At 42.3% G+C, this 20,566-nt stretch overlaps 1 protein-coding gene across 1 annotated transcript in view; it reads right to left on the bottom strand.

Moving 5' to 3' along the window:
* rasa3 (RAS p21 protein activator 3) overlaps window positions 1-20,566 on the bottom strand; it is a 72,587-nt gene that overhangs the window by 21,848 nt on the left and 30,173 nt on the right. Inside the window, exons 4-10 of the mRNA XM_060860244.1 lie at window positions 17,105-17,199; window positions 15,322-15,398; window positions 6,956-7,036; window positions 6,756-6,828; window positions 2,962-3,035; window positions 2,172-2,276; window positions 1,894-2,050 (exon numbers count right to left, since the gene is read on the bottom strand). Coding sequence (XP_060716227.1) covers window positions 1,894-2,050; window positions 2,172-2,276; window positions 2,962-3,035; window positions 6,756-6,828; window positions 6,956-7,036; window positions 15,322-15,398; window positions 17,105-17,199 — 662 coding nt within the window. The remainder of the gene's footprint in view (window positions 1-1,893; window positions 2,051-2,171; window positions 2,277-2,961; window positions 3,036-6,755; window positions 6,829-6,955; window positions 7,037-15,321; window positions 15,399-17,104; window positions 17,200-20,566) is intronic.

Below are 20,566 nucleotides of genomic sequence, written 5' to 3'. Positions count from 1 at the left end.
TGTCATGTGAATGAAATTTCAACATTTATAAAATAAAAAGACCACATATTAATACCCTTTCCTTTCTCAGGCCAATGCCGTCATGCATGCTTTAGTTTGCTGTGCATTCCCCTTGCACATGATATTCAGATTAACAAGGTTGATATAACCTGCTTACCCGTCACCATTTGCTGAAAACATTCGAGCACTTAAACCATTCCTAGCAGCTGAAACCGCCAACACAAGACAGCGTCATCCGTCACAGCGAGATTAAACAGCATAACAAAAAAACGTCAAAACTCATCATCCCAGAGCGCTTTCTGTTACTAACGTTAATTGTTTCGACCAGTTGTAAACTGTTCTTTAAATGATCAAGAACATTTATAATAATAATTGAATAATTAAGATAATAAAGTAAATAAAAATAAATAAAAATAAAATAATAATTTTCCAGGACAACAAGATTTTTTCCAGGACAATTTATGTTTTCTCTCATTTTCCATGTGTTTTCCAGGACTGGAACATTGGTCATTAATTTTCCAGGATTTCCAGGTTTTCCAGGACGCGTGGGAACCCTGGATATGCTTTTCCGACTTTGCATGCGACTTCGAGGCTTTTATGCCTAAACTAGACAGCTCCAACGTCTTCTTACACAGAGTGCAATAGGCTTCATACCGATTGTTAGCGACGGGCTTGAGCCAGCTACTAAACGCACCGTCTTCGAGCCACAGATCGTTAAAGGTACATTTTCCCATTGTGATAGTCAGGATGATTTCAATTACAATACAGTATGTTCGGAGTTCGCGCGGGTTTCTGTGAAAGTCCTTCCGACAAGTCTGTATGCTGCCGCATGGACCTTGTAGTTCTGGAACGCTGTGATACCAGTGTGATACCACCCAGATTCCTCATACAGAACTACAACAGGCGAAGCAAATGAATGCCATTGCCGCCGCGAGCGCATTTTGATTGAAGAACAAATTAATGGACGAGCATATCAATTTAAGACGTGGCTAAATGTTTTTTATGACCTTGTATGGAAAATCTGGACGTTTTTATGTCTTTTATGGCCTTAAATTCTTATTGTTAAATTTATGACTTTTTATGACTTTTTATGACCCTGTGGAAACCCTGTAATTAACATCGAGAGCTGCAAGGAAAGGAATTGTTGGAAAACTTGGCAACCCAACCGGTGGATTTTTTTACTCTTTGTTATGGTTACTTTGGGTCGGTTTAATGTAGAGTTTAAGATGTTGAAGGTACTTAGGAAATTTACTGTATTTCTTCTGAGGGTGATTCCAGTAAGTACACGATCCTCCTCATTTCCAGCAGTCTGTAAATTTCTTTCTTTCCTTTTTTAAATGGATTTTTCCATTTTAAATTGATACAACTGATAAGGAAATGATCCACATTTTTCTCCATCAGTTTAATAAAACAAACATTTAATAAAACAAACATAAAACCTGGTCAAATATGAATGTTTACATTTACAAAAGTTGATAGACTCCTTTATACGGAGTGACTTACATTTACACTCGAGCAGTTGAAGGTTAAGGGCCTTGCTTAGGGGCCCAGCAGTGCTGCCTTGGTGGTGTTGGGATTTGATATCATGACCTTCTGAATGATAATCCAACATCTTAACCACTCAGAACAGGGGTATGAATTGGTAGAATATCAGTCCAGGAACACGTGTTTGTGTTGGGACGTGTCTCCTGTCAATCAGGCTACAGACACACTACTCTACAGGCCACTGGAGATTGTGATGCCAGAGCTTCATGAACAGGGACAGGGATGGAGGGGTGGTCTCAAGTCATACAAAAATCAAACCCACCTAACTTTTAGAGAACTAATCATACCTAATGCACCTTTAAACAAATAGTTTGTTGTCCAAAAATGAGCAGACACAAAGAAACTCACCTCCGTGTTTGCAGACTGCAGCAGCAGGTCAGTGAGGTCACTATAGCTCTCTGAAGGGAAGACATGGTCCTCTGTGTAAACGATGTTGAGTCTTAAAGAACCCAGTTCGTCGGCCTTCACCGATTTACTGCAGTTATCCCTCGGCTGCAGGAAGTACCTGAGAGTGAGAGAGAGACATAAAGAGAGTTAAAAAGAAAGAGCATCTCTTTCAAGTAAATACAGTTTATTAACATCATGTGCTTTAGTATGTACTAATGCTGAGATAGTTTATTTAGTACCATGCGTCATGAATGCCCTCCTGACCCAAAACCTTCAGTGGTACCCGAACGCCTCCTAAAAACTCGTCTCCAAACTTCAGGTTGCTGGCATTCCACAGATCCACCCTGTACAAACAAAACCAAGAGGACAGATTGTTCATGATGTCACACTCAGTTACATTCAGGATGAAAAACCACTGAGGTAGAAAACATTAAGAGCCACAGCACTGCCGAATACGGCTGGTCTCATGTCTGTCGAAAATCTGCCGTCGTTTTGATATTTTATGTTTATTCCTGTGATGATGACCATCCTGAATGGACCGGTTAATGTATGTAAACCCGATGACTGTTGATATGGTTGATATTTTCAGTGTGAAAGAAGAAATTTGGTTTTGCTGAATGTCAAGCATGAGCGCGAAGCTGGTGAGGAAACCACCGCTTCTAGATGTTATTGAATACAATGAGTACAACTGACGAATTGGTGTGGTGGAAGAATAACAAGTGAATCAATAAAAATAAATATCATTTTGCTTTTATAGGAAAATCTTAAATAATCTTGGTGTTAATAAAGTAATAAACAGATCATATATCATCACCACATCACTGGTTATTTTCCTATAAGAGAATGACTTATTATTCTTTAACTTTACACACCCTGTACAATGATGCTCTCTCACACACACGCTCGCACACACGCTCGCACACACGTTCACACACACACACCTTTACACACACACGTTCATACACACACGTTCACACACACACACCTTTACACACACACGTTCACACACACACATTCACAAACACACACCTGAGCGCTAATTTATCCACATCCTCCTCCTCCACGTCAAACTGCCGCTTGGTGTAGCTGAGTGGTCTGGTGATCTGCAAGGACAGTTCAGATGACACACGTTACTATGACAACAAAAAAGATCATTGCACACTGTAATGCCTGTAACGCTCCATTTAAATGCTTCTGTATGATCAGTTCGAACGTGTTTTACCCTGACTCTCTTATAATAACGTTGGTGCTGTTCTAGCGTTCCTAGAATAGTTTACCTTCCTGACGTCGAGCTCTGGCCAGTGTTTTCATCAATGTTTCTTTCTTTCTTTCCTTCTTTTTATTTTTTTGTTTTAAATAAAGATGATTAATTATGTCAAATGACTGACTGGTGTGTGAGAAAAAAAAACAGTAGATGAGGCGTGATGAAGTAAGACACAAGAAACTTTGAGCCATTTCAATTCCAGCTTAATTCTGCAGGTGAAAATAAAGGTTTCTTTCATCTGGTAGATGTGTATTTGTGGGATGTGGTGGCCTAGTGATTAAGGTATTGGTCTACCAATTGGAGGGTTTGTAATTTTGAATCCCACGTCCACCAGGCTACCACTGCTGGGCCCCTGAGCAAGTCCCTTAACCCTCAATTGCTCAGTTGTATAAAATAAGACAAAAATGTAAGTCACTCTGGATAAAGACGTCTGTTATTGTATGTAAATGTAAACAGCACAGTTTGTGACTGGGATTAAAAATCTCTCTCGCCATGCCATACATGTACAAAAGGTCAGATATTACGAGATGCCCGGTAAAGCCTGTAGACAAGAAATACGGTGAATGTTTTTAAGGTTTAATCGACACCCTGACAATGATCTTTTGTTGTGTCCTGTAACTGACTCAGACCTGATTTGCATATCAGCTCAGATTTGCACAGGATGTTGCGGTCCAGGTGACGCACATGTTCAAACAACAAGCGTGTGCTGGGAGGCAGAAAAAAAAGAACAGCTTCCGCTTGGCATTATTCTAGATTGGCCACTGATGAATGTCTGAGCTGGCATGAGACTGACTTGGAAAGTCGTTTCTGAGGCTCCAGGCTGCTGCAGCAGAGCTTTTAACCTGGAAGCTCAATGCGAAGCAAATTCTGCAGTGTTGGTGCTGCTCCAGTGCAGCTACGAGCGTGTGCACGTGCAGGGAACTGACGCAGCACTTGCCTTGCTTATACTTGAGGAGAATCTTTTTGCTAACCTCCTATTATTACTCCTAGTATTACTGGAGAAGTGCTGTAAATTGAATGGAGCAGGATATGAGAAGGAGACAGGGATCAACTCAAACAATACAAATAATACCCATTCATACTCTTTAATTTCTTCAAAAAACAAATAAGTCCAGGGCTGTCAAGTGTCACGCATTGAGAGTGACAGTCACGCATTTTGGTCTTTTGTCACGCTCTCCCGCCACACATCGTATTTCTCATATATTTAATAAGCCACAGCGCCCAAAATGTCTCAGTCCGCACCGCTGTCTCTATGGAACCGGGCAGGAATCAAGCGCGTCTCCCCTGGAGTTCTTAGTCGAGCCTGACACTTATCAACTAATCCAAAAAAGAGGCTACACAATAGCCAATCAGAAAATAGCACTATCTGGGTAAGAGTTAACGCAACAACCAATGAAAAAAAATACACATGTTCATTAGAGAGGGTATTTTTGAGGGTAATAAATGGAATTAAATAAATACACTGTATTGGGTTAAAATGTGGTCAGTGATCCTGGTGAAACACAGTTGTCTTTTTTGGAGAAAAGGGGAGTTTCGGGGGAAGGGGGGTAGCCGGGGGGTTTGGAGATGTCACTCTTGCCTGTCTTCAAAACTTGAGAGCACTGCAAGTCTTTCTTGACATCCTTTCTTGTTTCTCTACACTCTCATCTATTTCTCCTCTACTGATGCTGGTTTATTGCTTTCTATTTTATTGTTGTATTATGCTCCTGTATTTCTACTGTTTTACTGCTAGTAACATACTGTAGCTATGCTATGACTTTAGCTATATGGCAATAGCATCAAAATCAGAGAAGCTTAATTCATTAGCTGTCTCCAACCCGATGCTGTCAGTAAACTGACAATTTTTCCACCACAACATCTGAAAAGTGGGTTTACTAAACAGTATCTTGGAAAGATTTGAATACCTTCAAAGTAAAAGAACCTTTTACGAAACTGCGGCTGCGTTCGAACTTCTTAGCTTAAAGAATTTTTGTCTGGAACGTTGTTATTCACAGTGCAGCGTTTGATAGAGCGTGCAAGAGCTTTATTTATTTGGACCACTGAATACCGGTAAGGCGATGACAGAGAATGTTCACCTTGAGCAGTTTGTTTAAAAAAAAACTGCAAGCATAGAATTCATATTTTCTTCTATTCTACCAGAGAAGACACACACACATAATGAGCAGTACTCATGTTTGATGCAGGTGAACGTGAGAGCGCTTTTGCCGAGTGCGTGTAGAGACAATGACACAATGCGCCTCGACCTCTGAAAAAATTTTCACTTTAAACTCTGAATATCACGAATATTTGCTTGATTTTGCGTTAATTTCTACAATGGCAAAATCCCGCACGGACTGATTAACATATTTACCTGTTCATTTAAATATGTTAATGTCAGTTGAGGTTGCTTAATGTTGAAATGCTGAGTAAAAGTTTCTTAAGTCTGCAGGGATGAGAGTAACGACCTGCCATTTTTGCTCCAAGCACTCAGCTGCATCTGTAACTATATCAGTAAATCAGTTCTGGAATAAAGTGTGTAATTATTTCTGAAGAAGAAAAGCATGAGGTCTGGCACGTCCTGGACGGTGTTACATCCTCATACCATTTCGCTGCCATCCTTTTGAGTAAATGGCATTGGCAGGTAACACGGTTACTCTGAGGAAACTGTTCAATCCTGCACCGGATGAGTCTTGATCATGATGTCGTGTAGCTCTTTAACTGAATGTGGGACATCTGGGTTGTAACTAGCACGTGCTGTAGTTGGTGGTGAAGTATGTGGCACTGGGATGAACTCTGGGCTGCAGGGTTCGGTATGTGTGTGTGGCGTGCTTTGTGTGGGAAAGACCGTGACTGTCAGGGGGATGAGATCAATGGTGTGGATTGTCTATCTTGCAGCATTGGAATGAATCCTGCTATTGTCTTATCTTGTCCATCGGTCTGTGTGAATGTGCCAGTGAACTAGTTCTGTCCAGGACGGACAACAAGAGGAAGGAGCGAGTCGAGTCGAGGCAGAGTTTTCATCGGTTTGTGAGGTTAACGTGTCCGTCCCTCAAGGGAGTTTAAACAGCAAACGAGTCCGCTGAGGTTTTCTCTGAACGCAGTGAAGCAAAGGCAAATGCAGGGGTGTGGACATATTCATCTTCTGTTTTAATCCTCACACTTACACCTTTGTTCTGTTTTTTTTTCACAGCAGCCAACCACAACGTTTCACTTCTCACTATCTGCCTTCGGCTTGTTTGTAAACTACAGATGAACTGAAGTCATGAGGGTGTGGACGCTCGTCAAGCGGAAAACCACAAATTGAAAAGCTTCATCCTTGAGTGTTCAGATAAATCTAAAAGATCTCATAGAGAATGAAATATTTGTTCTAGATCAGCTTTTACAGGTTCGATCTGAAGAGTGTGTTAAATGATCGCTTTAAGAGGATTTTAATCAAAGCATGTACTGTGGCTAAAACTTCAGGCTCCATTTCACACAGTGTAATGAGAACGGTTCACGAATGCGTTTCCACTGGTTAATGTTTACTCAGGCAGAATTAGTTTCAGAGAATCTTGAAAGACATATGCATTGTTGTTTCTACCTCAAAGTAGAAGACTTCATCATACTGAGGGTTGTTGGTTTTCCGCTTGACCTTGGTCTTCTTGGCTTCCGATCTATTGGAGATGAAAGAAACAGGAAGGGAGAGAGAACATATGTGAGCTTGTAAGGTTTGTGAAAATGATGGCTCTTACAACCAAATGTGTGTTAATACTAAAACATGAGGCTGTTGTCATGATTTACCTGGACGGCCCCTGTAAGGACACAGCGGCATAAGGATCGCACTGTCCGTTAACAATAGGCAGATCTTGGCACTCTAAAACTCTGTGGAAAGAAACAATGATCATTAGGATTAGTGGATTTAAAGACGACCTGTTTAAACCCTGCCCTCGCTGACTTGTCCTTTGTTGTGGAGATGGCCTTGTGGCGCCTACAAGATGGTGGCACAGCAGTAGCCTCAATGACTATCGTCCCGTTGCACTCACACCCATTGTAATAAAGTGTTCGAGAAGCTCATCATGAGGCACATCAAGACCAAGTTACCACCCTCACTTAACCCACTACAGTTCACGTATCGTCCAAACCGCTCCTCGGTGGCATTGCCACAGTCCTTCATTTAGCCCTAACCCACCTGGACAATAAAGACACTTACATATGAATGACTTTAGTTCAGCATTCAACACATTCATCCCTCAGCACCTGATTGGGAAACTGAGCCTGCTGGGACTGAACACCTCCCTCTGCAGCTGGATCCTGGACTTCCTGACTGGGAGACCTAGTCAGTCCGGATCGGGAACAGCATCTCCAGCACCACCACAGAGCCCCTCAGGACTGTGTGCTCAGCCCACTGCTGTTCACCTTGCTGACTCACGACTGTGCAGCAATAAACAGATCGATCCATATCATGAAGTTCGCTGATGACACGACTGTGGTGGGTCTCATCAGCAAGAACCATGAGTCAGCATACAGAGAGGAGGTGCAACAGCTAACTGCCTGGTGTAGAGCCAACAACCTGTCTCTGTATGTTGATAAAACTAATGAGATGGTTGTTGACTTCAGGAGACCACAGAGTGACCACTCTCTGCTGAACATCGATGGATAACTTGTAGAGATCATCAAGAGATCATCAATCTAGCGGAGCACTTCACCTGGTCACTCAACACCAGCTCCATCACCAAGAAAGCCCAGCAGCATCACTACTTCTTACGAAGGCTGAGAAAGGCACATCACCCTCCCCCATCCTGACAACTTTTTACAGAGGGACCATTTAGAGCATCCTGAGCAGCTGCATTACTGTCTGGTTTGGGAACTGCACCATCTCAGATCGCAAGACCCTGCAGCGGATTGGAGTCTCTCTTCCCTCTATCATTGACATCTACACCACACGCTGCATCCGCAAAGCCAACAGCATTGTGGGTGACCCCACACACCCCTCACACACACTCTTCACCCTCCTGCCATCTGGAAAAAGGTACCGAAGCATTCGGGCCCTCAGGACCAGACTGTGTAACAGTTTCTGTCCACAAAGCCATCAGACTCCTCAATAACTGAACTGAACTGTACCGAGCACAATACACACACACACACACACACACAATTAACTGTATGGACTGCAATGACCCACACTAAATACGCACTCTTCCAATTTACGTCCACGTCTACAGCACCACCATATTAAACTGTTTACATGCTGTCTTGCAAACTGTTTTTGCTCTTTGCACATGCTGTCTTTCACATTTCAGTCGATTGCTGTTTTGCACAATACATTACAATACTTCATGTAACTGCTGCTATAATACTAAAGTGTTCATTCCAGTATTTCTGCACATGTATATTGTTTGAACATACAGTATTTACACTGGTCGGCGCTGCTTTTGTGTATTGTCTTTTGCGTATTGTCTTGTATTATTAGTTTGCACTGTCTTTTGTCCTGTACAGTCTTTTTGTCCTTTATCTTCATGCACTTTATGTGGCTAGAACTACTTACAAAAGTTCTGTGTAAGGTTATCAACAGAAAAACCACACATCTCACGCTGAAAGCCAACAGAGTCCCGACTCGGATCATATCAGACTTTCAGAGACAAAATAATTCGTTCGTTTATACTGATTGTACTGATACCATTAAACCGCTGGACTGTAACACCAATGCACTGGGAAAAAGAGTTGAGAGACGTTTTAAACCCAGGCACAAAGTTTGGCTTCTTGCCAGGTTGAAATCTCTCTGACTGGTTTGACTGCTGATCAGTTACTTTAATGACACCCTGAAATTTTTACACAATTCCAGAGAACAAAATATTAATTTCCACCGATGATCCTGTTCAAATGTTTAACACCCCCCACCTCACCCCACCCCTTATTGTGTCTCGTGGTCTGTTCACTAAACGTCTGTCATGTAAAATAACTTCTTCTAGAACTAAACAAAAACAAACTATGAACCACCTTTTTGCCGCTGTCTGTAATCTAAACTTATGAGCTCTACTGTGTGGTGTTGATATTTTTTCCAACACCTGGTCTTGCACTTTCTCAGATACCTACACTTTCTTTTCATTTCCATGTTTGGAAATTACAGACAGGAATTTAACACAATGGTGTTTAATAATTTAATGCAATCTAGTCCCTCGATGAACCCATGGTGAGCGCTGAACAGCTCTTTCGCCGCAAATCATCAGCTCATATGATCTCGCACGTCTTCTCGTGTTCGCATATCAGCTTAGGGAAAATACAACTGCCGTCACCTTGGTGACCCAAAACATCCTTTCACTTGTTAATACCTCACTTACAGAGGAATATGTAAGAAACGCGGACAGGTTTGAAGCGACAGACGAATCAGAGTTTTGTCACAGAGTGTATTTTTGGACGCTGTTGCCTGGGCAGCAATCTGGAACTAATCAGATTTCACTTTACTCATTTCCTCTGTGAAAATGCAGCAGAGATCCAGAGACCCAGAAGGCTTTAAGCAACGTAAGAAAGCTGGAATCAACACGAGTCTCAACAGAATCTTCTTACATTTTTATTTATTTCTACAGTTCTTACGTTTTTTTGAGAGAAGATAAGGACGCTAAATAGTGAATCTGCTTATTAACCTTAGACCTAAAGTAGTTTAGCTCAGTCATGTCTGACATCTTAATGCTGGGCTTTATATTGTGGAATCGCTCTCGAATCATGATGATGACAATTTTGCCCTACATGATGATTACAGTCTGTCTCACAATTCGTAACGATCTACTGACACAAACAAGCTGTATGAATATTCTTCATGGCTTCCTGCTTTTGTTCTGCTGTTTCTCTCCGGTTGTGTCTTAAATGTCAGCCTCATGCATGCCACTGAACATGTTAAGCTGACACACACACACACACACACACACACACACACTGTACCAGGTGTGTCAAGCCAGCTGGTGTGACACTGGCTTACAAAATGCCCCAAAACGCTTTTAATCTGAAGCCAAAAAAAAAAAAAAGTGCTTGTTTGGTTGTGTTTGTGATCAGCATTGATCTTCTCGTCATTTCACTCCACAGTGGTGGTTAATACACTCATTCACTCACTCATCTTCTACCGCTTATCCTACCTCAGGTCACGGGGAGCCTGTGCCTATCTCAGGCGTCATCGGGCATCAAGGCAGGATACACCCTGGACGGAGTGCCAACCCATCGCAGGGCACACACACACTCTCATTCACTCACACAATCACACACTACGGACAATTTTCCAGAGATGCAAATCAACCTACCATGCATGTCTTTGGACCGGGGGAGGAAACCGGAGTACCCGGAGGAAACCCCCAAGGCATGGGGAGAACATGCAAACTCCACACACACAAGGTGGAGGCGGGAATCGAACCCCCAACCCTGGAGGTGTGAGGTGAACGTGCTAACCGCTAAGCCACCGTGCCTCCCGTGGTTAATACAAAGCAATATAAATTCTCGGCGCATTAAGAATTCGTAGTTGTTTTTTTTTATACGTTTCTGTTTTTGCCTAGCCTGCTAATAAAAACTTAAATCTTGTTATCTTTTTCCTCATACAAATGTTTTTATCTTCAAACTTAATGCTAATATCAAACCTATTCCTGCTTCTTGAGATGCCCCAAGTGCTAAAATGTGACTGTTATCTTCAACCACTAAGATTCTGTGTAAGGTTCTCCAGCAAAAAGTCCCATAAGATGATTTCAGCACCGTTTAAGTGGTCAAAAGGGTTAAATAGTTTGCCTCATGATTAATATGAGTTAATTCCCTTACAGTCAAATGTTTTCAGTGAAATGTAGCTCTCTGGGTGACGTAGTGCTGCAGCTCACATCTCCATCGTCCCTGCTTCGATCCTGTTCCTCAGGGATTCCCCCCCGGTTCCTTCACACCTCACAAAAACGTCCTCGGCTGTGATAAAAACTTGAACCTAACTGTTAATGTTTCAGCAAATGAAAATCGGAGGATGGAAACAAGATACACTGTGTATTTCTCTAGTTCCTTTCAAACCTTACATTATAAAGAAACTGTAAAAGGTTTAACATCCTATAAGCTGTAAAGCCACGGACTGGAAGCTCAGCACTCAGGCATTCGAACTGCTTTGTCTTTGCGCTGCTAAATGTGACATATGCTTGTATTGTGAGCATGTGCACGGATACGCTTATAGACAAGGGACAACCGACGAGCTCTAATCAAAGCAAAGTGACAAATCCCTCTATTTAAATGTGACATGCTGCTGCGTGGGTTTGTGAAAATGTAACAGTGTACACATGTGACTGAGCAGGTAGCTGGGAAAAACGGTCATTTCCAGCAAATGAGAGATAAGCTTGTGTTTTTCAGATCGAAGCTGAATTTTTACCCACTCGCAACACCACTGGCGTCACGACTGTGTGTCTGACGCAAAGCTGCATTGCTCACACACACACGCGCACACACTCTCATTCACACTAGCATGATTCATGCTCATTCTGACAATAAATCAAACACACACACACCTTTACTGCATTAATGTTATAATGTCTCCCTCTCTGTCTCACACGCACAAAAACCACTATTAACATTAACATAAATCTGTTTATGGAAAAATATCCAGGCCATTCCACACCATAAAGCAAAGCTAATATATTTATGCAGTTTATATTACAATCATTAGTGTACTTTCTTCATCCAGGCTTATTATGACCTTTTTCTTGGCCTCTGCTCCGGGTGTGTGTTTAACGAGGGCAGGCTGTGTGATGAGTGTTTAAACACCTTAATATGGCAACACTTCCTGTGTGCTAAGCCTGTCTGGGTAATGCACGGCTGACCCAGCAACGTGACGTGCTGCTATGATGCTACGCTACGGCTGCTGACACTAGAAGCGGCAACACACAGGATGTCCACGTTAACAAGAACATTAATCTGTACACCTGCTCGTTCCTGCAGTTATCAAATCCTGTAGCAGCAGACTGGAAAATTACCAGGAGTGTCATGGAAGACCTGGACAATTCCCTGCTGGAACACCAGGGGGCATTCTAGCCAGGGTTGGTTATATCCTGTGCCATGTGTCTTTGTTTGTGTTCTGTGCTCTAATAAGTGTTTGCCCTGCCTGATCCCTAATTACCTCCCCTATTTATACCGGTTGTCCTGTGTGTTTTGTTTGCTGAGTCCCTGTCGTTGTGTGTTGTTTGTTACTTCGTGTTCTCTGATTTATGTCTTTTTTAACTTTTATCTTTATCTTATCTTTTTTTTTTTTTTTTTTTTAGCTTTTCCCCTTGTGTTTTCCTGTGTTTGTTGATTTTGTTATTGTTTTTAAATAAACCCTGATTTGTCGTCTATCCCTGTGTTTGGGTCTGAATTTTGTCCCTGCCGGAGGCACACTTTTCAGACAAGGAGGCAATTTAACAATCGTCACTGGTCTCAGACCCCGAGAGGAACCTGACGTGGTCCTGGAGGTTCGACGTGTCGTGTGCTCTGAGATGCTTTTCTGCTCACGGCGGTTGTAAAGACTGCTTATTTGAGTTACAGTAGCCTTCCTGGCATCTCAGAGCATTATGTTTGTCCAAAAAGAGGCTTCCAGCTGCAGAACTGCTACTCACATGATGCTTTTTGCACTGTTGTGTGTAAAATCTGATTCTGATATACTCCAACTAACCCAACACCAACAGCCACAGTTTGCAGCTTACAGGATTTCGTTCGAAACACTCATGTAGATGAAACCGTAAAGTAGAAGTAAAGCCGTCCATCCTACCGCGAGACCCATCTGTGCTCCGGCTAGTGTTAATTTCGTCAGAGGAGACGAGACGAAATATGTTCAACAACCTTTTTTTTCATGACTAAGACGAGACGATGACAAGACTGCACCACTGTCCAAAAACGCTGACTAAGACTAAATTAACATGCATTATTGTTGAAGAAAAAAGACGAGACGAAAATGTTTTGTATAAAATAAAAACTAAGATAAAATCTCTCTTCATTTTCGTCTACAATTGTCTCTGCGTTTTCATCAGCTGTTACGCCTTTAAAATATTCACAACGAGTTCGCGGCTTCGCGCTGTTTAGTGTGTGTGTAAAAAGAATTCGTCCACACGCCGCTCAAAAAAAAATTAAAAAATCCTGAGCGCAAGTCCACCGTCTAGGCGGCTTTTTGTGTTCAATTATATTTCCTGTCGCTGCGCAGGCTCTTTTATTGTACATGACAGCTTATGTCCCGATGACCGGTCTTTGCATTACGATTAAAAGCAGTTCTGTCAGGACCACTTTGTCAAATGAGAATTTATTAGATGGTATGGTTCTGTTCTGGGCAGGAATCCACGCGCCCGTCCGTGAGCATGCATGGGCTGAGCGGGGAGAGCAGCAACTAGAAAATAGAATAGACCCCCCCATAACAGAACCATTAATCATGCATAGTTTTTTTTTTTTTTTTGCAAATGAAAAAAAAAAAAAAAAAAACAGAATAAATGGATAAATAAATAATTAAATAATTAGAGAGAGAGGGAGAAAAATATGTGGAGATTTAAGACGTAAACCGGTACGACGAACACAGGTTTCGGCATGGTGGAGTCGGGGTTGGAGGAGAGAGTTTAGATCGCAGCAGCAGCGAAGCGCTAGAAAGCAGCTCAATGAATGGGAATTTAAATGGTCGGGTAATATGGGTGTCGTAACCGGATTGGTGCGCGTCATGGACAGCTGATTAACAGCTGATGCATGCTTGACGACGTGGCCTGCCAGAACTGACGCGATGCTTGATTATCAATAAAGTAAAAAATGTGATGTGAAGTCAAGATCGAGTGAAACATATGTGAAACACTTTTTTTACTGAAATGTTTATCAGTAATAATCTCAGTAATAATGTGTTATTTTAAAAAAGACTACAATTTTTTGACTAAAACTAGACTAAAATTAAAAGACTTTTAGTCGACTAAAACTTGACTAAGATACCTTGAGTTTTCTTTTGACTAAAACTAGCCTAAAATGACGAGACTTTTAGTCGACTAAAACTTGACTAACAAAAAAAGATATGTGAATGACTAAATATGACTAAAACTAACAAGGACATTTGGCACAAGACTAAGACTAAATTAAAAATAGGTGACTAAATTAACACTAGCTCCGGCATGAGAAAACCGACTCTAGCAAATAAATGATCTTGATACTGCACATGCAATCGTACAGGATTATTCCTCTGATGAAGTTCTGTGCATGAAGACAATGAAAATGGGTCTAAAAAGAAAAGAAAACGAGAAAAAAAAAAGCGAGACGTCTCCCCAGAGAATGTTGTGTATTTTCTGTGAGTCATTTTGCCCTAAACAAAGTAGAAACATACGGCAAGTTGGAAAAAAAATCAATATTTGTATATTTTGACCGTATTTGTCTGTGTCTGGAATGTAGCTGGCTAACATGTTGTTAGACCTAGAGCTCGCCTGCAAGCCTCGGATACTTTTTAGCGTACTATTTAACATCAATGAAGTGTTCTAATAATGAGAGCGAGTGTAATCACCTGCTTAATAAACTGACTTTACAGGATGAATAAATGAAAAATCCTCTTTACATTTACATTTACATTTACAGCATTTGGCAGACGCCCTTATCCAGAGCGACGTACATAAGTGCTTAAATCTCTAACATTGAATACATTAATGCTGGCTCACTAAGTTACATACTTAAGATACCATGAGTTTAAAACATTTTTTCAAAGTTACAATGAAAAAGAGTCAAAGGTTGTTTTTTTTTTTGTTTTTTTTTTAAATGCGAAAGATAAGGAAAGAAGTGCTAGTTGAGGTCTTTTCTGATTAAGTAGGTCTTCAACCGCCTCTTGGAAATATCCAGTGACTCAGCTGTCCGGACCTCTAGGGGAACCTCTTTAGGATCAGGTTTTGTATTTATGTAATAATAATAATAATAATAATAATAATAATAATAATAATAATAATAATAATAATAATAGTAGATGAGGAGCTGATTTGCCTGAAGTGATTTCTCATATTAGAGATGAAACTACAATGTTTCTGTCACCAGATTTCAGAAAACTAAAAAAAGTCTTTCCCCAACTTGAGAAATCCTCTGAATGGTATTGAGTTCCCTACACGAGCAGTCAGGTAAATGACGTTAGCGGCAGTGCTATTGGCTGACGGGGGAAGTGCAGGGAGACCGGGGATTGGCTGACTCACCGGGTTGCCAGCTTGTGGCAGACGCCTCCGTTGTCCGTGATGACCTCGCTCAGGCGCAGCTCCAAGTGAACCTTTCCCTGTGGAGGATGGGATAGCGTTACCATGGATACACACACCACCCAATGAGAAAAAGTGAATGAGGGGACGAAAACCCCAAAATGTGTGTGTGAGAGAGGGGGTGTGTGTGTGTGTGTGAGAGAGAGAGAGAGAGAGAGAGAGAGGAAGCGAGAGCGAGGAAAAGAGAGAGAGAGAGAAACAGATCCAGAGAGAGTTTTAGGTGTTGCAGTTGCTTCATCATGTAATTTGGTTTGTGTACAGTTGTTAGCTCTGATGTAGCGGATCATATTTGGAAAATGAAACTTGTGTGGGTAGAAAGGAACTAATTATATCATTGTGTGTGAGTGTGAGTGTGTGTGTGAGTGTGTTTGTGTGAGAGTGTGTGTGTGAAAGCCTTCTGAGAGATGCACTGTCAAACTCCAGCCAACATCATCAATATGCAAATGAGACTTGACAGGCGTCTGGGGACTCTCTTTCACACACACACACTCACACACACACACACACACACACACACTCACACACACACACACACACACACAAAACAATGTGCTCTCTATGATTGGAGGGAGATGCTCTATCTCTCCTCTCCATTTCAGCCCATTCTTTTTCTCTATGTCTCTTTCTCTGTCTCTCTCTCTCTCTGTCTTGCTCTCTCTATAACACACACTTCCTTTCTTTTGCAGTCATGAATGAATACGACTGTGTTACAGGAGATCCGCTTTAGGGCAAAGCTAGCCCTCTGAATAATACAGATGTTTCTTGGGGCTGAACAGAGAATTTGTCTGTGTGTGAACTATTTCTTTGAACTGAAGTTAGGACGCATTCAGTCGCACAGGACAGTATATTTTTTAGGGTAAATGTAAATTTCATTCAAAAATAAAAGCTCTGATTGTAAATATACTCTCCACACACACACACACACACACACACACACGTATAAACGCACTGATTCATTTTAAAGGCGCACACTGAAACACATCCTGAGCGACTAAATGACTGAGTATGACTCATTCTTGCAGTCATTTCTAAGCGCTTTGTCTCTAATCACTCTGCTGTAGAATCTCCAAGATGTGCTTATACATGTTCATGTTTGTTTTGTAAGAACCATCAAGAAGTTCTGTGCTCTAATTACATAATATTTGTATTCTAGTGTGATGTCAGGCCCCAGATCACGTCCCTGTCTCAGTGATCGAACCTGACCACTTCCCTTCCGTAAATCTTTACCTTATTTACCTTGGATAGTTTAAAAGGTTATGAGTTTAATCCCCAGGATTACACGGAGCCCTTAAACTGGACCTGATCGCTCCAACTGTGTGCTTTGCATTCTGAATTACTTATAAGTCACTTTAGACAGAAGCCACGTAAATGAACCTGGTTCTGACCCTTTTGCCGAGCTGGACGCTGATAGCTGCACCCGTGTTATCTACTGTTACTGCGTGTTGTGCTGTTTTAGATTTATTGCCTGTATGTTATTTATAGCGCACACCAGACCCCCCTCGATTAACCCACCGATTAGCTTGCCGTCTGTGTATGATGATGATTACACAAAGATTGAAGAGTAAAATGTAAAACACAGCAGTTCTACCAAGTGGAATTAAAGTCTTTCCCTTCAGACAAAATTATTTTTAGTAGCTGTACTTAATACAATTTAGACAAACGAGTCGAGTGACTCACAGGGACAGAAAAAAAGAGGAAGAAAGCTGAAGAAAGAGAAGATCCCTACCTGCACCTCAGAATCTGCGCTGATGGGCTGCAGCTGGAACCAGGTGTCTTTACCATGATACTTCTGAAGGTCCTCCTTCTTCACCGCCACCTTACCTGTGGACACACGAGCAATCACAACACAGCTCTACTAACACATAGAACGTGCTCAGAAACAGAACTCGACATCACATATAACCATCACATATAAAGTCACTTTATCCTTCTGTTCTTGCATTTGAAATACCGCAGCAAAAAAAAAAAAAGGCGTTTCAGTCCAGTCGGTGGAAATCACACTCGGCCTGCGCTTATTAACTGCTGTTTTTTTCTCACAGAACAGAAAGGCACATGAGTGTAAAGCTCCCAGAACGCTCCCAGAGATCTGAGTGGAAATTTAAAAGCTTGAGTAAATAGGAAATGCTTTTCAGCTCCTGGTATCTCAGTAAGTGGAACAGAATCTTGACTAAAACAAAGTAGGGAGTGTTAGCAATCCCGGCGTTCAGGACTCCCCTCCGTGTCGTCATACATCATCGCTCCTAGCATGCTGTGCACTTGACATTTCTTTGCTTACCAGCTTCTCAGCTGAGAGAGGCTGCAGGCGGAAATGAATAATAGTCAGATTAACAGAACAGGCCCATGCAGGGAAATCAAACCTGCTCTAATACTGCATCAGACGCTTTTACCTGAAATAATGTGTGACACTGCAGTACAGTCATCGTGTGCACAGAGAAGCATATTTCTTTACAGGCTCTACTGATGGACTTTGTTTTATTTAAAAAATGTTCGACAACATTTATTTGCTTTGGAGAGCGATGAACTTCTGTCACATCTGCACGTTTTCAGTGTGTGTATTTTATACCACAATCTGTCTTCTGTCTATAAGGATTTTATGTTTGGTGTATTTTGTTTCTCAACCCATCAAAGCAGTTGGTCATGAGCCAAGACACAAATTTAAGTCACACACAGATGACAAGCAGACGCACCAGACTGACATAACCGAGTTTGAAATGCACAAACGCCTGCTGTTTCCTGGCCAAACCACTTCACAAGTGGGGAAAGATACAACTTAACAAAAGTTAAAGTAGACTGTCATTCATGATCTTCTGACCGGTATGAGCAGAAATAACTGGCCTTGGGAACATTAGATTTCCTCTTGTAATATTTACTATTTATTTAGAGTAGTGTGTTTTCACTCTAAAGCTCTTCTCTCACTCCTGTTTAGTTGTTGGCTCTTGAGAACAGTGTGGTCTGACTTTCTTCATGGCTTAAGAGTGTGTGTGTGTGTGTGTGTGTGTGTGTGTGTGTCTACACACTGTGGCTGTCATACTGCCTTCTGTTACTTTAATCTGTGTTCGTGTGATGTGTAGATTAAGCATCGAACTTAGCTTTAAACCTTGTCGCTTACTCTGAGCCTAGCACTGGTGCAGACAATAAATAAATAAATAAATAAATACCAGGGTTGGAGATTGTAGAGTGAGGAAATAATACACAAAAATACAGCTATGTTTCCTTCTTGTTCTCCCTGATTTAGTCTTGTAGTTCCCACTCACTGTCTCACTTGCTCACTCACTGTCTCACTTGCTCACTCACTGTCTCACTTACTCACTGTCTCACCCACTGTCTCACTCACTGTCTCACTCACTCAATCACTGTCTCAATCACTGTCTCACTCACTCACTCACTGTCTCACTCACTGTCTCACTCACTCAATCACTGTCTCACTCACTGTCTCACTCACTCAATCACTGTCTCACTCACTCAATCACTGTCTCACTCACTCTCTCACTGTCTCACTCACTAACTGTCTCACTCACTCACTGTCTCACTCACTCAATCACTGTCTCACTCACTGTCTCACTCACTCAATCACTGTCTCACTCACTGTCTCACTCACTCACTTACTGTTTCACTCACTCAATCACTGTCTCACTCACTGTCTCACTCACAGTCTCACTCACTCACTCACTGTCTCACTCACTCACTCACTCACTGAGAGCTCTCTCTTCTCAGACAACTGTTAGTAAATATTGAAGGTGAAGAAAGCCAGCTATATCCTTTTGAACGGCTGCTTATGCTGTATCACTCACTGTCTCACTCACTGTCTCACTCACTCACTCACTGTCTCACTCACTCACTCACTGTCTCACCCACTGTCTCACTCACTCATTCACTGTCTCACTCACTAACTGTCTCACTCACTCACTCACTCACTGTCTCACTTACTGACTGTCTCACTCACTCAATCACTGTCTCACTCACTAACTGTCTCACTCACTGTCTCACTTACTCACTGTCTCACTCACTCAATCACTGTCTCACTCACTAACTGTCTCACTCACTCGCTCACTGTCTCACTCACTGTCTCACTCACTCAATCACTGTCTCACTCACTGTCTCACTCACTCAATCACTGTCTCACTCACTGTCTCACTCACTGGACTATTGTAATGCATTACTAGGTGGTTGTCCAGCGTCTTTAATAATCAGGCTACAGTTAGTCCAAAATACAGCTGCCAGAGTTCTCACTAGGACAAGAAAGTATGACCATATAACCCCAATTTTATCATCTCTACACTGGCTACCTGTTAAGTTTAGAATTGATTACAAACTGCTGCTACTTACGTACCAGGCTCTTAATGGTTTAGCTCCCACGTATCTAACTAGTCTTCTAACACGTTACAATCCTTCACGCTCTGTGAGATCACAAAACTCAGGACTTCTGGTAGTTCCAAGAATATCTAAGTCTACTAAAGGTGGTAGAGCGTTTTCATATTTAGTCTTCCTGATATAGGGGCTGGTGCAATGTGGATTGGGTGGCAGTCGAAGGCGGGGGCTTCGGCGACCCAATCCCCGGACACGGAATCTGGCTCTAGGGACATGGGATGTCACCACGCTGGGGGGAAAGGAGCCTGAGCTGGTGCGGGAGGTTGAGAGATACCGACTAGAGATAGTTGGGCTTGCCTCCACGCACAGCTTGGGCTCTGGAACCCAACTCCTTGAGAGAGGCTGGACTCTCTACTACTCTGGAGTTGCCCGCGGTGAGAGGCGGCGGGCTGGTGTGGGCTTGCTCATAGCCCCCCAGCTCAGCAACCATGTGTTGGAGTTCACCCCGGTGAACGAGAGGGTCGTTTCCCTGCGCCTGCGGGTCGGGGATAGGTCTCTCACTGTTATTTGTGCTTACGGGCCAAATGGCAGTGTAGAGTACCCGACCTTCTTGGCGTCTCTGGAAGGGGTGCTGGAAAGTGCTCCAACCGGGGACTCCATCGTTCTACTGGGGGACTTCAACGCTCATGTGGGCAGCGACAGTGACACCTGGAGGGGCGTGATTGGGAGGAACGGCCCCCCCGACCTGAACCCGAGTGGTGTTCTGTTATTGGACTTCTGTGCTAGTCACAGTTTGTCCATAACGAACACCATGTTCAAGCATAAGGGTGTCCATCAGTACACATGGTACCAGGACACCCTAGGTCGGAGGTCGATGATC

The sequence above is a fragment of the Tachysurus vachellii genome, chromosome 24, assembly GCF_030014155.1.
Source record: "Tachysurus vachellii isolate PV-2020 chromosome 24, HZAU_Pvac_v1, whole genome shotgun sequence".
NCBI classification, from domain to species: Eukaryota; Metazoa; Chordata; class Actinopteri; order Siluriformes; family Bagridae; genus Tachysurus; species Tachysurus vachellii.
This window is presented reverse-complemented; position numbering and strand designations above follow the sequence as displayed.